We start from the raw sequence: 14688 nt of genomic DNA, 5'->3' as shown, positions 1-14688 counted from the left end.
GATTGTCAGCTTTTGCTTTCTAAACACCTTGCCCTTACGTTGGAGTTCAGTGACTCCTCCTCCCAGTTCAGGGTGTCACGAGGGGCATTTTTTCCCATCTTGAGGTTATTCGCACTCCCATGCTCTGTGTGGCAGGGTGAGGAGAGATGAAGGGAAAGGAAAGGAGGGAACAGCTAGGAAAGGAGGGACAGGCAGTGAACTCCCAGCCTCAATGCGCTTTTGTCTTTCTTCAGCAGGCTTCATTTTACTTGGAAAAGGCAATCTGCCAGGAAGTCAGTGTCCATGGTTTGCTACAGTTTGCAGCACTGACAAGGCTGCAGACGTGTCTTCCTGCATCATGCCCTTATTAAGGGCTTGATCCAATGATGTTGTTGACCTCAACAGGAGTTAGATCAGGCCCTAAGTGTACCTACATCTGAATTACTTTTAAGAGGGCTCTTTATGAACTGACATGGGGGTGTAATAAGTTAAGCTGCTGTTATTCACTATCTTCAACTTCTGTTCTCAGGGCCACCAGTATGAATCCCTATTAGTGATTTAAACTGGCACTCTGATTGTTGCGTGTGTCTGCATCTGATTTAGGCTAGCTCTAGTGACTCTTAGTAATGACAGAAGTTGCCCTGCTAGGGTATCATTAACCCCTTGAACCCTTTTTAAAAAACAGAAATGGGAATCAATGAGGCAGCAATCATGAGGGGATGGAGAGAGGAAGGGAGTGGGGGAGGAATCCTTTTTGTTCCTTCATTTCCCCATATGTAAAATAAGGAAAACGATACTGAACGAAACAATGAATTCACACTACCATGGCTCTTTTGGGTAATGTTGATCGCTAATTTGGCTCCTGCACCACTGAGGTCTGAGTATCACTGGTCTTCATTATACAATACTGATCTGGTCTTTCAGAGCTGAACACTGATTACTCATTTTTTGCAGGTAATATAAGTATGCCTTTATTTTTCATGAGGAGTGTATCCTTGTGATTTATTCTGAAGGTAGGATTTTTCTGATTATGCAGGAAAAAAAGAGAAAAAAAGTAAATATTACTCCCTCTGGATAAAGTCCATTTTCTTGTGATTAATCTTGCAGGGAGAAACAAACTTATGAATGGTTTGGTGTATGATAAGTCAAAGAGACATTTCTGTAGCCTGTCTAGACTCTAGACAATAGACAAGACCAGACTATATTGTCATTGCAAATATTGCAATAGTCTGTCATATCACTTAGAAAGGAAAAAAACCCATCACTTCAGAGAAATAATACAAAAATAATAAATAAATAAAACTGCCTGCCATGCCAGCACTGCAGTCAAAATTTAAGTGTAATAACTTTAGACAATTTAGAAATTATATAGCAAGAAGTTTCAGCAGCCATTTGTGAGGAAAGGCACCTCCTGCAAAAGCATATGCAATCCAAAAATATGAGTCATGCTCAAGCAATTTTCCTCTAGGCCATAAAATCACTTTGTGTGAGTTACAGATAATACTCAATGTATTCTGTAATGTTTCCCTACTGTGTAGAGATGGATATCCCGGTATCCTATCACAGATAATGATGAAAAACAAATTCTCTACATAAAGGCTGATTGCTCAGAGATTCACCCTTCACTATTCCAAAGAATTGTAATGCAGGCTGAACATTTCATACTGCATTCATCAACAAAGAGACAGGCTCCATCCATGCACAACCTACTTCAGCTTAGTTTTTGTAGTATGTAGTAGGGGAAATTGAAAACAGCCTTAAAACATGGAATATTTATCCTGCTGCACCTCTACCTCGATATAATGCTGTCCTTGGGAGCCAAAAAATCTTACCGCGTTATAAGTGAAACCGTGTCATATTGAACTTGCTTTGATCCACTGGAATGTGCAGCCCCGCCCCTCTGGAGCACAGCTTTACCACGTTATATCCAAATTTGACTTATATCAGGTGGCATTACATCGAGGTAGCAGTATATTTCACACCACACATGTATCTGCTAACCCCCAAACCACTACGTCTCAGTTTTCTGTTGTTGGAGCCAATGTAAATATTCAGGCAATGGTATCAGGGATACTGACTGGTGCTTTGATGTCATGCTGAGAAAAATCTGTATCAGCAGATAAAGTGGAGCAGGTCACAAAATATGAGTTACTGCAATGCAAAGGTGAATCCTAGAGGCGAGTGTTTGGAATATTATTATATTATACTACATATCTTTTATAACCTTTTATATTGTCATGTTTTATATTCTTTTATCCCTAGTAAATGTAGCCAAAAACCATACACCTGTTGACATTAAAACATAAATAGTGAGAATAAATCACAAGACATTTGAACAAGATTTCTTCTTCAGATCTGGGATTAAACAGCTACACTTAGCTGTATTTAAAGGTACATTTCAAAGTTGTGCAGCACTCCAAAACAATGACACCATTAAAAAAACACCTGGATCACCAAAGGGAAGTGTTCTTCTCATGCACATAAATGTATGATGTTTTCTAACATTCAGTGGTATGACAAATATTGGACAAATATGACAAACAAACAAATAAATAAATAAAAAAGAACAAGTACCTCTCCAACATCATAGATCCAGATGCGGCCTTCTGAATCTCCAACTGCTACCTCTTTCCCAGCCTGGGCCCAATGAACACGATTGAGGGCAGAAGCTCCTTCAATTGTCACACTGGCTGTCGGAACCTATTGCATCAATAATAATGATGTTAATGAAATCATGCTGTGAGTGCATCAAATATGCCAGTTTAGAATGTTATTGTTTCAGTGGATGAATCACAAGTCCCTAAGAATTACATGAGGTAACATACATCCCTTGTGCAGGGAGAGGAAAGAAAAGATTAACTGTTTCTTCAGTCACATGCTCTATTGAGTTATGGGAGGTGGGAAGATTGAAACAGACTGTTTGGGAGGCGTAAGGGAGACTTTTTCACAGTAAATGGGCAGTGAGTGACACAAATATTTTTTTTCCTGGCTGGAGACATGCAAAACCATAGCAGCTTGTTTCTCAACATGCACTGACTTCTGATCAAGAAGTGAGTTAAGAATCAACTGAGTGTCAGGAATTCATAAGCTTAAAGATAATATTAGAACGAGGTTTGAAAATTCACAGAAAGGTAGCAGCGTTTATGAAAACCGTATTTTCCTGACCTACGTCAATGTTTTGGTTGTAGTTTTGTATTTCAGTGGCAAGGTAGGACAGAAACAGAAGAAAATCAGTTCAAAACAAGACAATTGTAGTTTCGATACTAGGTAGATGTATTTATGTTAATAAGTCTAAGTGTAAATGCAAGGCTATCTGTTAAAGTAAGGCAATGTAGTGGAAGATACACACATGCATATGTGTACGTACTGTTAATGTGCAGTTCATGAAATAAACAACAGCATTAAATGGCATGAGGTATCGGTGAGAGTAGGAAGCTGAGCCTTTGCAGCCTGCCTGGGAGACTCCAGCTACAGTCAATAACCGTTCATAGTCACTTGTGCAGCAGAACAATTATTCGAAAACTTGGCTATTTACCTAGCACCTCAAGATCTGGAAATTCACTCAGTCCCCTTTGTTACAGACTCTGACTAAAGGCTGCAGAACCAAACTAGAACCTCAGAACAACAGGGTTGGCGTGCTAAACCCTCATCCCTGTAAACTACTGCACTACAGTGCCCTTGAACCTCCCAAGAGAAGTTAGAATAGATCTGCTTACACAGTAATTCAGAAATAATGTTGGACAGCAATCAGAAAGCACGAGATTACTACATCTTCTTCCCTGCCCCACCCTTCTCCCTCAATAAAGAAGTATTCAAATGCAAATGAACCACTGAGCTTCTCTCTTCATTGGTTCAGGCCTAGGTCCTACCAATGCTATATGACCAATGAAAGATGGCATTTCCTGTAACTCCTCATCTCATGTATGAGTTATTAGGCCAATTACCTAGCATAAAGTAGCAATAAAAACTATCATGTGATAATATGCTTCACCCTCCTCATCACTGAAGTCTCTGCAATTCTCTTCACTTCTAAGGCTATGTTAATTTTATATAATTTGTAGATAAAATCCTCAAACAGACAAAACTGAACACTAGGGCAGTTACTTAATCTATTTCACCAGTTAGTTTTGTTTCTCAGAAAATTAGTAGATCAAAGATATACAAGTTCTTTCAAAGGAGTATGTTTCAGACACAGAATTTCTGCTTTGCCTTTCCAAATGCTGAAATATATACAGGTGCTCTACCTCTGTTTTGGGTTAATATAGCATTATTCCTATATTGCACAGAAAAATAAACAACAGGAATGCTGACCAATTCAGGGTCCTATAAATTAAAATCTTCTAATGATTTAGTAAAAATCATTCTCACTCAACAAATTTATCTAACAGCATCAAAGCAATCATACAATTGTTCTAAAATATTTGAATACTTCTCCTTTTTCCTTTTGTATAAAGAGATATATAGTTATTCTACATTAGCTTAAAATAGATTTGACTGCTTTGAATAATGATAGTTTAAATTACACACACCTATTTAACATTTCAAAGATGTGAATTTACCTTAGAACGGTTATATGACACCATTAATTATGTTTTTAAAGTTATATTTTAAAATACTTTATAAATTATCTAAAGTTATAAACTGACACTTGTCAGATCATAACCATTTTGGCATATGAATTTAGCAGATAATAGACTGAGAGATTAGTCACCAAAAAAAACCCAACAACTAATAATTCACCTTTTAATTTTTGTTGCTTATGTGATGTTAAAAATAACTGTTTAGAGATATCTTTCGTATCTACTTCACAAAATAAATGTCATCTACATAGTTTCAGAGCCAGAGTACACAAGCCATGCAAAATAAAATATTGTTGAAAGCAACATAACAGAGCATCAAAGTGGAAAAATATCAATAATTCTTAAACAGTAAACAATAGAGATGACTGAGCAATAACCTAGATGCTGATTCTACCTTTAAGCTAAGCAAGAAAAAATGTTGTGGATACAATACTGGGAAATCAGGATCTTCCATCCTAAATTTAACTGTAAATCTGACATACTGATACCTCTAAAAATATTATACAACTTGCAGGGGAGTAAGGAAGTGCTGGGGGGTGGGGGGTGTTGATGTTAAATAAATCAAATATAATAACTTTCATTGTTATTACAAAAACCAAATGCGTTATCCACAAACCAGAATGCTACATGTGATTAGTTCTGCCCTCTTTTAAAGTTTGATTGTGAGAATAGTCAAAAGATTATGGTCATTTGGATCAAAAAGCATCTAGAGTTTGGGTTAGGCACTTTTAATAAATTAAAATGAAATAAATAAATATAGAGAAGACGACTAGTAGAAATTGTATTATATTTCAAGAAATTGGAAGGTTTTTTGTAAGTTATCTAAAAAATGATATTTTCTCCATCAGTTTTCAAAATAACTAAACATTAATGCAGTTGATTTCCTAAAATCAAATAAACAAAAAACTTAATTATTAATAATAATAATAACCAACCTTTTATATAGCACTTTTCATCAGTAGATCTCATTAAAAGCCATTAATATATTTGTTATTTTCCTCCAACTGTATTTGACATCTATTACTAGGAAGTTTTGTATGTTTAAACACAGCTAAGGAGTCCCAAGAATTTCTCAGGTTAGTCATCTCATATTTATTAAATGACTAATTAATAAAACTCTGACAAAGATTTTTCATTAGTAAACAGAATAATTCGTTTAGATCCTTTAATAATCAACTATAGATAATCATTATAACTTAATTTTAAGCTACCAGGCAAAGGGTCAAAGAAAATATTGATCACCTTCAGTTGTAATTTTTAAAAGAATTGTGTATGGTTTTCTTTCTCTGACTATCTATCAGATCTGCTTTCCTTGCAAATCCAAACCTCCCATTGCTTTATTTTATGCTAGTTTATGATTTCTAAACATTTTCAAGTTATTCCATCACTGCTTATTAAAGAACTGGAATAGTAATTTTTTCTTCACAGATCCAAATTCAGCTCTCATGCTGATGTAAATCTGTAATAATACCATTGACTTCAACAGAGATTCACACTTATGTGAGAGTTGATTTTGACCCTTATGAATTAATATTCTTTGTGAAATGGCTGGTGGCTGAGGGTGTGTACAGAATGCAGGAACAAACTCTGAATTCATTTTTGTGGATGCGCATTTGCCTTTTCTTACTCAAAATTTATCTGTAAGCCTGGTCATATAGGGCATGATCCAGCTCACTGGCTTCAATGGGAGCAGAACCAGGCAGCTCATGGTAATTACTTGCGGTGCAATCTTGGTGCCACTGAAGGCAACAGCAAAGTCCCCATTGATTTCAGAGGGGTCAGGATGTTACCTGAAAGGGTTATTTTTTTCTTTTTGAAATGTTAACTGGTTTTTATGTTGTTAAAGTGGCATTAATGAGAACACCTGAAGGATAAGTTCCTTCCCTCCCCAAAAGAAATTCTGAGGAGAGTCCTCCTGGATATCCTCCAGCTGTATGCTTTCTAATTAAAAAGGCTGCAGTACTTCCTGCTCAGAACACTTCAAAAGGCATGGCTGCTCCACGTGACAATACAGTTTTCAGCGTTTGTTCTTCTTACCTGTCCACACTTATTTATGGCAAGCAGCACTGATTTGGAGACCATAAACTGCACTTGTATTTTACTTTGGCTGAAATGTATATCTATCATGGTTACATGAAAGACATAGTCATAAATGATCTAACTTTAAAGAAATATTGTAGGAAATGGGGAAAATATTGTCATTTGTTCTCATTGTTTGTTTTAGAAAATGAAAATAACTTGTCCATTAAAATGTGACCTTAGTTTTAGACTGATTTTTTTTGTTTTGTTTTCTGCTTTTGTACTATGCCATTGAAAATAAACAGTTAGTGCTTGGGTGATGGAAAAATATGAATCTTGCTGGTATAATCAAAACACACTGGTTATTTAGAACAGTGATGGTTCTTATAGCAAAGATTCATCAAAGGAAAATTCAAATCAAGATTGCACTCATTCATTTAATACCTAGAAATATTTTTAAACATCTGGAGTCATTTTCTGATTGAAATTATACCAAAACACAAAAATAAAGAGGAACACAAAATCCATACTATCTATATTTAGGAAGGAGGCTGCTTGGTTTTTAAGTACAGTATTTGATATTTCACCTTTGCAAAGAGTTCTCTTATAAGCCCTTTCTGTTTCAATGGGGTTGAAAGAAATGTAAGAGGTGGTGGGTAACACATGGGCATCATTAAGTTCCTAGCAGGTTGGAGGTACTGTTACAGGGCTGTCAAGCTGTAACAATTTGCCAAAGATGTTGGGGGAAAAAATTATGAAGGCGAGTTAATGTTCCACTAAAACAGACTGAAGACATAACAGAAACCAAATATAATAATCATTAATAATAAATAAAGAAACAATAATAATGAAGTAAAAACAATCCTTCATCCAAAAAGAGTGAGCGATTTATAAAGCTGCCTTAAAATCGGTCCCAAACGAGGAAGTCCCACTCCACCTGAGTGAGACTTGGCAGGTCTGTGGTGTTGGTACAGGGCTGTTAAGCTGTGACAATCTGAACGATGGGAGACAGTGGGATTTTAAATGTCTCACTGAAACCGTTTGCCAAAAGGGAAAACAATCACAAAATGGAAGAGATTGTTAAAATCTGCCTTGAAATAAATCCAAAGACAGGGAGTATCCTTCCCAAATAGGCGAAACGTTATCTATTTGCTGCTGTATGCTTGATTTTTTGAATGGGGACTGCATTATTTCCCTTCTCCCGTAAATTTAACTTGAAACATACATGGAGCCTTGAACCATACCGGGGCCGAGAGAGATTCCATATTTCTTAAACGTACAGGAAGGGGGAGATTAGTGTCTCCTGAAACATACCAGGCGGGCAGGCTAATGATGGTTGAAACATACAGGGAGTGGGGGAGTTCAGTGTCCCTTGGAGGGCACAAGACGGAGAGGGTTTGGCGGCAGAGAGGCAGGGATCTCTCTCCTCCTCTCCCCCACCCCGGCCCGCGCAGGGTTAAGGGCTCCCCTCGCCACCCCGCCTCACCTCGGTGTCATTATTCAGGTTCCACAGATCCAAGCGCCCCATCCCGTCCACACAGGCAAAGAGCGCGGGATGCACTGGTGACCACATGACATCGTAGACATAGTCTGCATTGTCTTCAAAGGAGTAGAGCGGCTTGTTGTGCTGTAAAGCAGAGAGAAGCATGAAGACTTCGTGGCGCTAGTGCTGCCTCGGGCTGTCTGGCGAGTCTAATTAAAAACTTTGCACATTTACCAAGTGTCATAAAACTTCCCCAGATGAAAGGTCCCTGCAGAAGGTGGGACTGGAGCTTTAATGGGGCAACAACTGTCCAGTGGCATAAATAAAATACAGTGGGGCGGGGGGGGGGGGCAGCGGGGTGATTGGGTGGGGAGCTGCTGAGCAGCCTCCAGTATAGCTCGAGACATTACACACAGGTAATAGCGCTGCTGCCCCTTAGCTCCCGGGCCTATTTTGGGCAGGGGGGGTGTTTCTGGGCGAGGGAGCGCTTTGCACGTTGCTCACACAAATACATCAGCTCTGTGGGCTGCCCTGATAAGGATCACGAGATTCCCAGGGAGCAGCCGCCCATGAGGGCTCCTTGCACGGAAAGGCAGCGCCTGCCACCTAGCGGTGCTTGCACTATTGCAGCGGCCAATTAGCAGCCTTTGCTATGTCCCAGACAAGGGGAGAGACCGACTAAGGGGAGAGACCGACTGCCGGGTGACGCGATATCAAAGGGTTGCCTCGCTGAATTCTTTGTCTGCTGCTTCATGGGGTCATTTCGACAGCAAATATTACTCTCACTCTGCCAGTGCCTCCTCTTCTTTCCCAGGTGATTCAGATTATTCCAGCGATAGTAGCTGGATAGTCCCAAAGTGGTTAGAATTCAATATTAAAATGGGGGGAGGGGAAGCAAGGAGACTATAGATGCTACATAAATCAAGTGATGCAGATCTTATTTTAAGCGAACATTGTCATTTCAAAACACCTTAGAAGTCAGAGGCAAGTTTGAAGTACACCAGAAATAAAATGTAATTGGACATAATGAATTATTCATTACATCTGGCTTCTCTTATTCTAATTTTTGCATAATACCTTCACTAATCCCTGATCAATTAATGTAAAATAAAATTTAAATGATAATGAAAACTCCAGAGATAAGAGAAATTAAGTATTCTCATAGCCTGTGACAGAAATCTAAACAATGGGATTTTTTTAAAAAGCGTCTTCCTTATCCACTCAGCTGTCTGTAACAGCTCTTTGGGTTTGGTTTAATGCCTTTATAAGCCGGGTATGATAGAGATCTGAAGGAAGGGAACATGAGAATTCAAAGTTATGATTATACCCTACACTTGTAAAGGGCCATTACTGACAGGTAAAGTATTACACAGAAGACCCTCAGAGAGACAGGGTGGGTGAGGTAGTATCTTTTATAAGACCAACTTCTCTGTTGGTGAGAAAGAAAAGCTTTGAACCTTACACAGAGCTCTTCTTCAGGCTTGAAAGCTTGTCTCTCACCAACAGAAGTTGGTCCAATAAAATATATTACCTCACCCGCCTTGACTCTCTGATATCCTGGGACCCATTGGGCTACAACAACACTACATACAAAAGACGTTTGTTAGCCTATTTTTATACTGGTTTTAAATATTTGGGGTTTCTGAAGAAGGTCATTGCAGAATACACCCTGTCCTGATGATAAAACAAGGGAAAGAAAACATAAATTAATGCTGGGAACACATGAAATAGCTCATGCAGTTGTAATTATTTGCTAATAAGCTATTGATGACGCTAACTGATTTGCATATAAAAACTGCAATTTAAGGGCCTGATCCAAAGCCAACAGGACTCCCATTTACTGCAGTAGGCTTTGGATCAGGGTCTAGAAGAATACTTCAAAATTAAAAATAATATTTTTAATGAACAGTTTCTTACCTGCATTATTGATATCACCAGTATTTCTAAAAGTGAAGGAACTGAATTTTTACTTATTATGCTGTTTCTTTTTGCATTTTATTAATTTTTGTCAATAAAAACAGAGTGTTCAGCTTCAACTCTACTTCATTTGTTTCATTTTCTATCATCCTGCATTACACATTGCTGTCATGTTTAGGTTTTATTTATATGTGTGTGTATGTATATAGTCCTCCACAGTGTCTGTGAGCGTACACCAAAACACGCACACACACTGCCAAGGAATGTATGTGTTTTCATTGCAATATAAAAAGAATGAATGAAAACATTTCTATCCCCCATAGGTTTTATAACAGTATATTTGCAGCTTTAATTACATGACAGTGTCTTTTTAAAACACAAAGGCATTGGATACTACTTGTAGGCCTCCTTTAACACTGTTTGTGTCAATGGAAGTTTAGCCACTGACTTCCAGTGGCAGCAGGATCAAATGTTCACATTTGGCCTTATATTTTCGTTATTTCATAAATGTAACAAATATTTTGTTTATTTGTAAGTTGGAGCACAAGAGGAGGAGTTACCTCAGTTTGATGTGCACTCTTTCTAAAAAGGTTAAATATTGTTTTCTGGAGTCTTAGTGTTGCAAAAACAAACAAACAAAAATAGCAAGAGCAAATTCTTCCCCAAATAAGGAAAAGCACATGAATATCCCTTCGAAGTGTAAATGGGACGCCATGTGTGCTTAAAATTAAGCACATGTGTGTTTGCAGAACTGGGGGCTAAGTGATGATCAGGGTTTTGAGGAGACGGAAGTATTATAAAAGATACTTGGGAGCTAATATCTTCATCTGAAAGCCTGCAAATAGAATTCAGAGCAGGTCATGCAACTCCATAATGTCTACAAAACACATACACAGAGCATGCAGTATTTTATATTTTCATTGTAAATTGTGCTGGTTTCAAAGATTTCAGACATACAAATTTGCTGGAGAAAACTTATCAGTAGTATAAAATTGTGTGTTTAAAGGAAACAAAGTCCGCCCAATTGCTTATAGGCAAATATTTTTCTCATGCAGAGAAAATACACTACAAATACAGTACTACAGACCATAAATGTCACAAAATGGCATGTGATTAAGAGGCACAAAATCTATCCACAGTAGATTGCAATCAACATTTCATTTTTGAAGAAATACTGAAATTGGATTTATTCGTATTTTATTCTGTCATTCACTTTTTACAGCCTTTTAGCTCCAGCAATATATTTACCAAATAATGACCAGCATGATCCAGAGGATAAGGTACTGAAAAGAGTGTCAGGAGACCTGGGTCCTATTCTTGACTCTGCCTTTGACTACTGAGTGACCTCTGGCAAGTCACTTCACCCTATATGGCTCAATTTTTCCAACTGTAAAGTGGGATTAATGTACCTTCCTTGGTACAGTGCTTTGAAATTGATGGATGAAAAGCACTGTCTAAGTGCTAAGCATTATCATTACCATGATAGTGAAGATCTGAATATGCAAAACTGAAGTCAGGGATAAAATCTGGACAGCCTGAATAATGTGCATTTAAGAAGCACCCAAACCGTTTAGAAAATGAGACTCATATTAATGAATGCGAATGCGGGTTTGCATGGGACGAGGAGATAAGCAATTCCACCCTCGCAAATAGCTGGGGTAGTCCTGGTTAACCAGTCACTAGCTTATTATTGGAAAACATGTTATGGGAATGTAGGTCTGTGAACTGCATCCCTTCGTTTGAGAAGAAATAAATACTGGGCAACCTTTCTACACAAGCCAGCAGTAATGCCCGTGTTTAACTTTGTGCACTGTGAGTAGTTCTATTGACTTCAATGGGACGACTCATAGTGCACAAGTGCAGGACTGGGGCCTTAGACTTTACTGTAAACCCACTGACAAAGGGCCCAGGCCTTTCAACTCTTAGTCATATGAGTAGTCCTTACTCCTAAGAACAGCATTTGCAAAATCACATTTATCACTACGAACCAGTTATAGGAACTGTTAAAATGTGAGTCCATGTAAAGTTCACTTTAACACCATTTTAAATTGCTTGAACTTCTGACTTACAAGCTGTATACTTACCATATGGCTAATGTTATGAAACAACTGGAACTGAAACTTGATGAGCTTGCATTCTTAAGTTTCAGCCCCTATTATCATTTTTACACACAGACCAAATAGATGAAAGCAATATCTTGAGCCAAATCCACTTATTTTTGAAAAAGGCAATTTTGGGTAAAATTCTGACTCTGCTGAAGTGAATGGGAGTTTTGCCATTGATTTCAAGAGGACCAGGATTTCAGCATACCTTTGCTATATCGGCACATTGTTTCTAGCTGGCCAATTGTACTTGGGCCATGTTTCTTCAAAACTGCTGAATTCATCAGCTAAGCTTTAGCGGGGGGGAGGTCAATATTTTATTTTTAAAAGCATCCTTTTATTAAGTCGGCACTTTTCCATATGCTACTACACTATGCATTTTAACCACTGATATCTTTTAAAAGACTGCTATTTTTCTCAAGCAGTTTTTCTTGCAGCTCTTACCTATATGTAAATAACTTGTTACAATATTATATCAAATGATAAATATGAATCTCATTATTCAAAAAGCTCAAAATGTATTATTCTTATCTTGTTACTACAGAAATCAGCACTTAGCTCCACCAATCATACCTGTTTCATTCTGCACCACGGAAGGTTCCATGACTGTACCTTAACTGCATCGCAGGTTGATTTGCAATTTATTCAGCTCATAATCTTGTCTGCAGAAATATTTTTGTTCTTTCAGAGAAAGGCCCTGAGACACAGTGGCAGCTATTGGCTAGAGTTGGCTTTATCTGGCTGACATTAGGAAGAATATGGCTTAGTGCATTCCTTGTTGAGCAGAGAATCCCTCCCCATCTCCCTCCCACAGAGGACCCTCTCACAGTGGAACCAGTGTGCTCGCTGCGGGGGGGGGAGGGGAAGAGCAGGATTTGAGGAGGTGTGGAGAGGGGCATTTCCTGGATACTGTTACATGGGGGAGGGTGCTCGGCGGGTTGAGCGACAGGGCCCAGCACTCTGAGGAACTTGTCTTCTGATTCCCCCAATGTGGGGGCACCAAAGATTACTCTGGCTGCCTCAGCAAAACAACCACCAAATTCTGTTTGGACTATTTGAAGGACAATTAAGAACATCTAACCTGGCATCCTATTCTCATATCAACCGTTAAGGAGATAACTTCCACCTTAGATCACCTGCTGGTAGAAAGGATGCAGGAATGGAGACTGAGGCCCAATGAGATACTCACAGACAAGCCAGAGGACTGTGTAAAACACCTCACTGGCAGCTAGACAGGAGCGGAATCAGAGCTTTTCAGTTAGATCTTAAGCCAATGCCCACTGAACTCTTTCAGTGGATCAGGCCCCAAGTTGTTAAGGAGCCTGGGCTGGCTCTTTGCAATAATCCCAGTAACCTGTGCACTCTAAAACCCAAGAATAAAGCCTTGAGGAGGAATATTTTGCTTAGTGAAATATGTTGCTGTTGCTGTTTGATTAGGTGGCTCACTCACTCCCCCATCTTACTTAGAAACACAGATTGTCTTGGATTTCCTACCCCCACCATTCTGTTCCCCTTTTCTCTGCCTCCTCTTCTCCCTTTGCCAACAAATAAACTACTAGGCCTCCTGGTAAGCCTCTCCCCTTCCTTGGTGATGGTTATGGCTATGTTCCTCCACTGCTGCAACCATTGCCTGAGGCATTGCCTGAGCACCACCTCGCTCCTCTTCCTGCTCTGAGCTGTGGATGATAGGCAATGGGGACTGAGTGGGGAAAAGAGGCAGGGATGCAGGATCGAATGAATATAGTTACAAGGGATCATGACTGCAGTTATTACAACACCATGGTTCCCACTGGAAAGCGGAAGGATCATTCGTGATCAGGCCCCTCAAAGCTCAGTTGTTTCTTTTTTAAAACTAGAAAATACAATTTCATCACAGGTTGGCCAGTCTGGTATCACACTTGTGCTCGGGGAAGTATTGTGTCTTCTCAGCAGCCCTGTTGTGTCATTCGCAACATGCCACTTGCTAGGATCTGCACTCTGGAGGGTGGGGAATATTGACAAATCTCTAATGTGGCCAAACAGCGGTTTACATCGAGCCATCAGGATTAGTCTTTGTGGCTGGTAGGATCAGGAGATCTGCAGAGTTTTCCTGGGTCAGCAACCGCAGACTCTGAGCTTAATTATTACTGAAGAGAACCCCATCTTGTAAGATTCTGAACACATTTCCTTTTCTGCTAATAACAAAATATTTCAAAGAGCACAACGAGGGTTGCTGTAGTAGATGGAGGTAAAATTTTGTTGATTAGCTGCATTACAATTTTTTTATATTTTTTGTATATAGTCTTAATTATTCTGAAATACTTCATAGTTGCCTGATTTTGCACCACTGTAGTCAATGGGAATTTTGCTGTTGACTTCAATGGGATTGGGACTTAATTTTGTGTTGGTTGATGAACTCCTAATGCTAATTTCCGCTCTCAGTATGTGCATGAAGCTTCCACTGATTACAACAGAATTTACACAAGTGCATTCTCAGCCAGAATTTGGCCCTTTCAGTTTTTGTCAAACCGGTCCCACCTCTCAGAAAATTTCTATTTTATTTTCTAACATGGAGATTTGTTCACATGTTTCATAAGCAAGAAGAAACAGGGTTTGGAATGTGCCTGCC

The 14688-nt window shown here is 38.9% G+C and overlaps 1 protein-coding gene across 8 annotated transcripts in view; it reads right to left on the bottom strand.

The window, feature by feature from the left end:
* The window catches only part of DYNC1I1 (dynein cytoplasmic 1 intermediate chain 1), a 255658-nt gene that overhangs the window by 21993 nt on the left and 218977 nt on the right, over positions 1–14688 (bottom strand). For all 8 annotated transcript variants that reach the window (XM_050941720.1, XM_050941715.1, XM_050941718.1 and 5 more), the window contains 2 exons: positions 8065–8205; positions 2554–2679 (listed from right to left, as the gene is read on the bottom strand). In XM_050941720.1, the coding sequence (XP_050797677.1) occupies positions 2554–2679; positions 8065–8205 (267 nt within the window). The remainder of the gene's footprint in view (positions 1–2553; positions 2680–8064; positions 8206–14688) is intronic.

This window comes from Gopherus flavomarginatus, chromosome 2 (genome assembly GCF_025201925.1).
Source record: "Gopherus flavomarginatus isolate rGopFla2 chromosome 2, rGopFla2.mat.asm, whole genome shotgun sequence".
NCBI lineage: Eukaryota > Metazoa > Chordata > Testudines > Testudinidae > Gopherus > Gopherus flavomarginatus.
The sequence above is the reverse complement of the archived record's forward strand: the minus strand, read 5'-3'. Positions and strand labels throughout refer to the sequence as shown.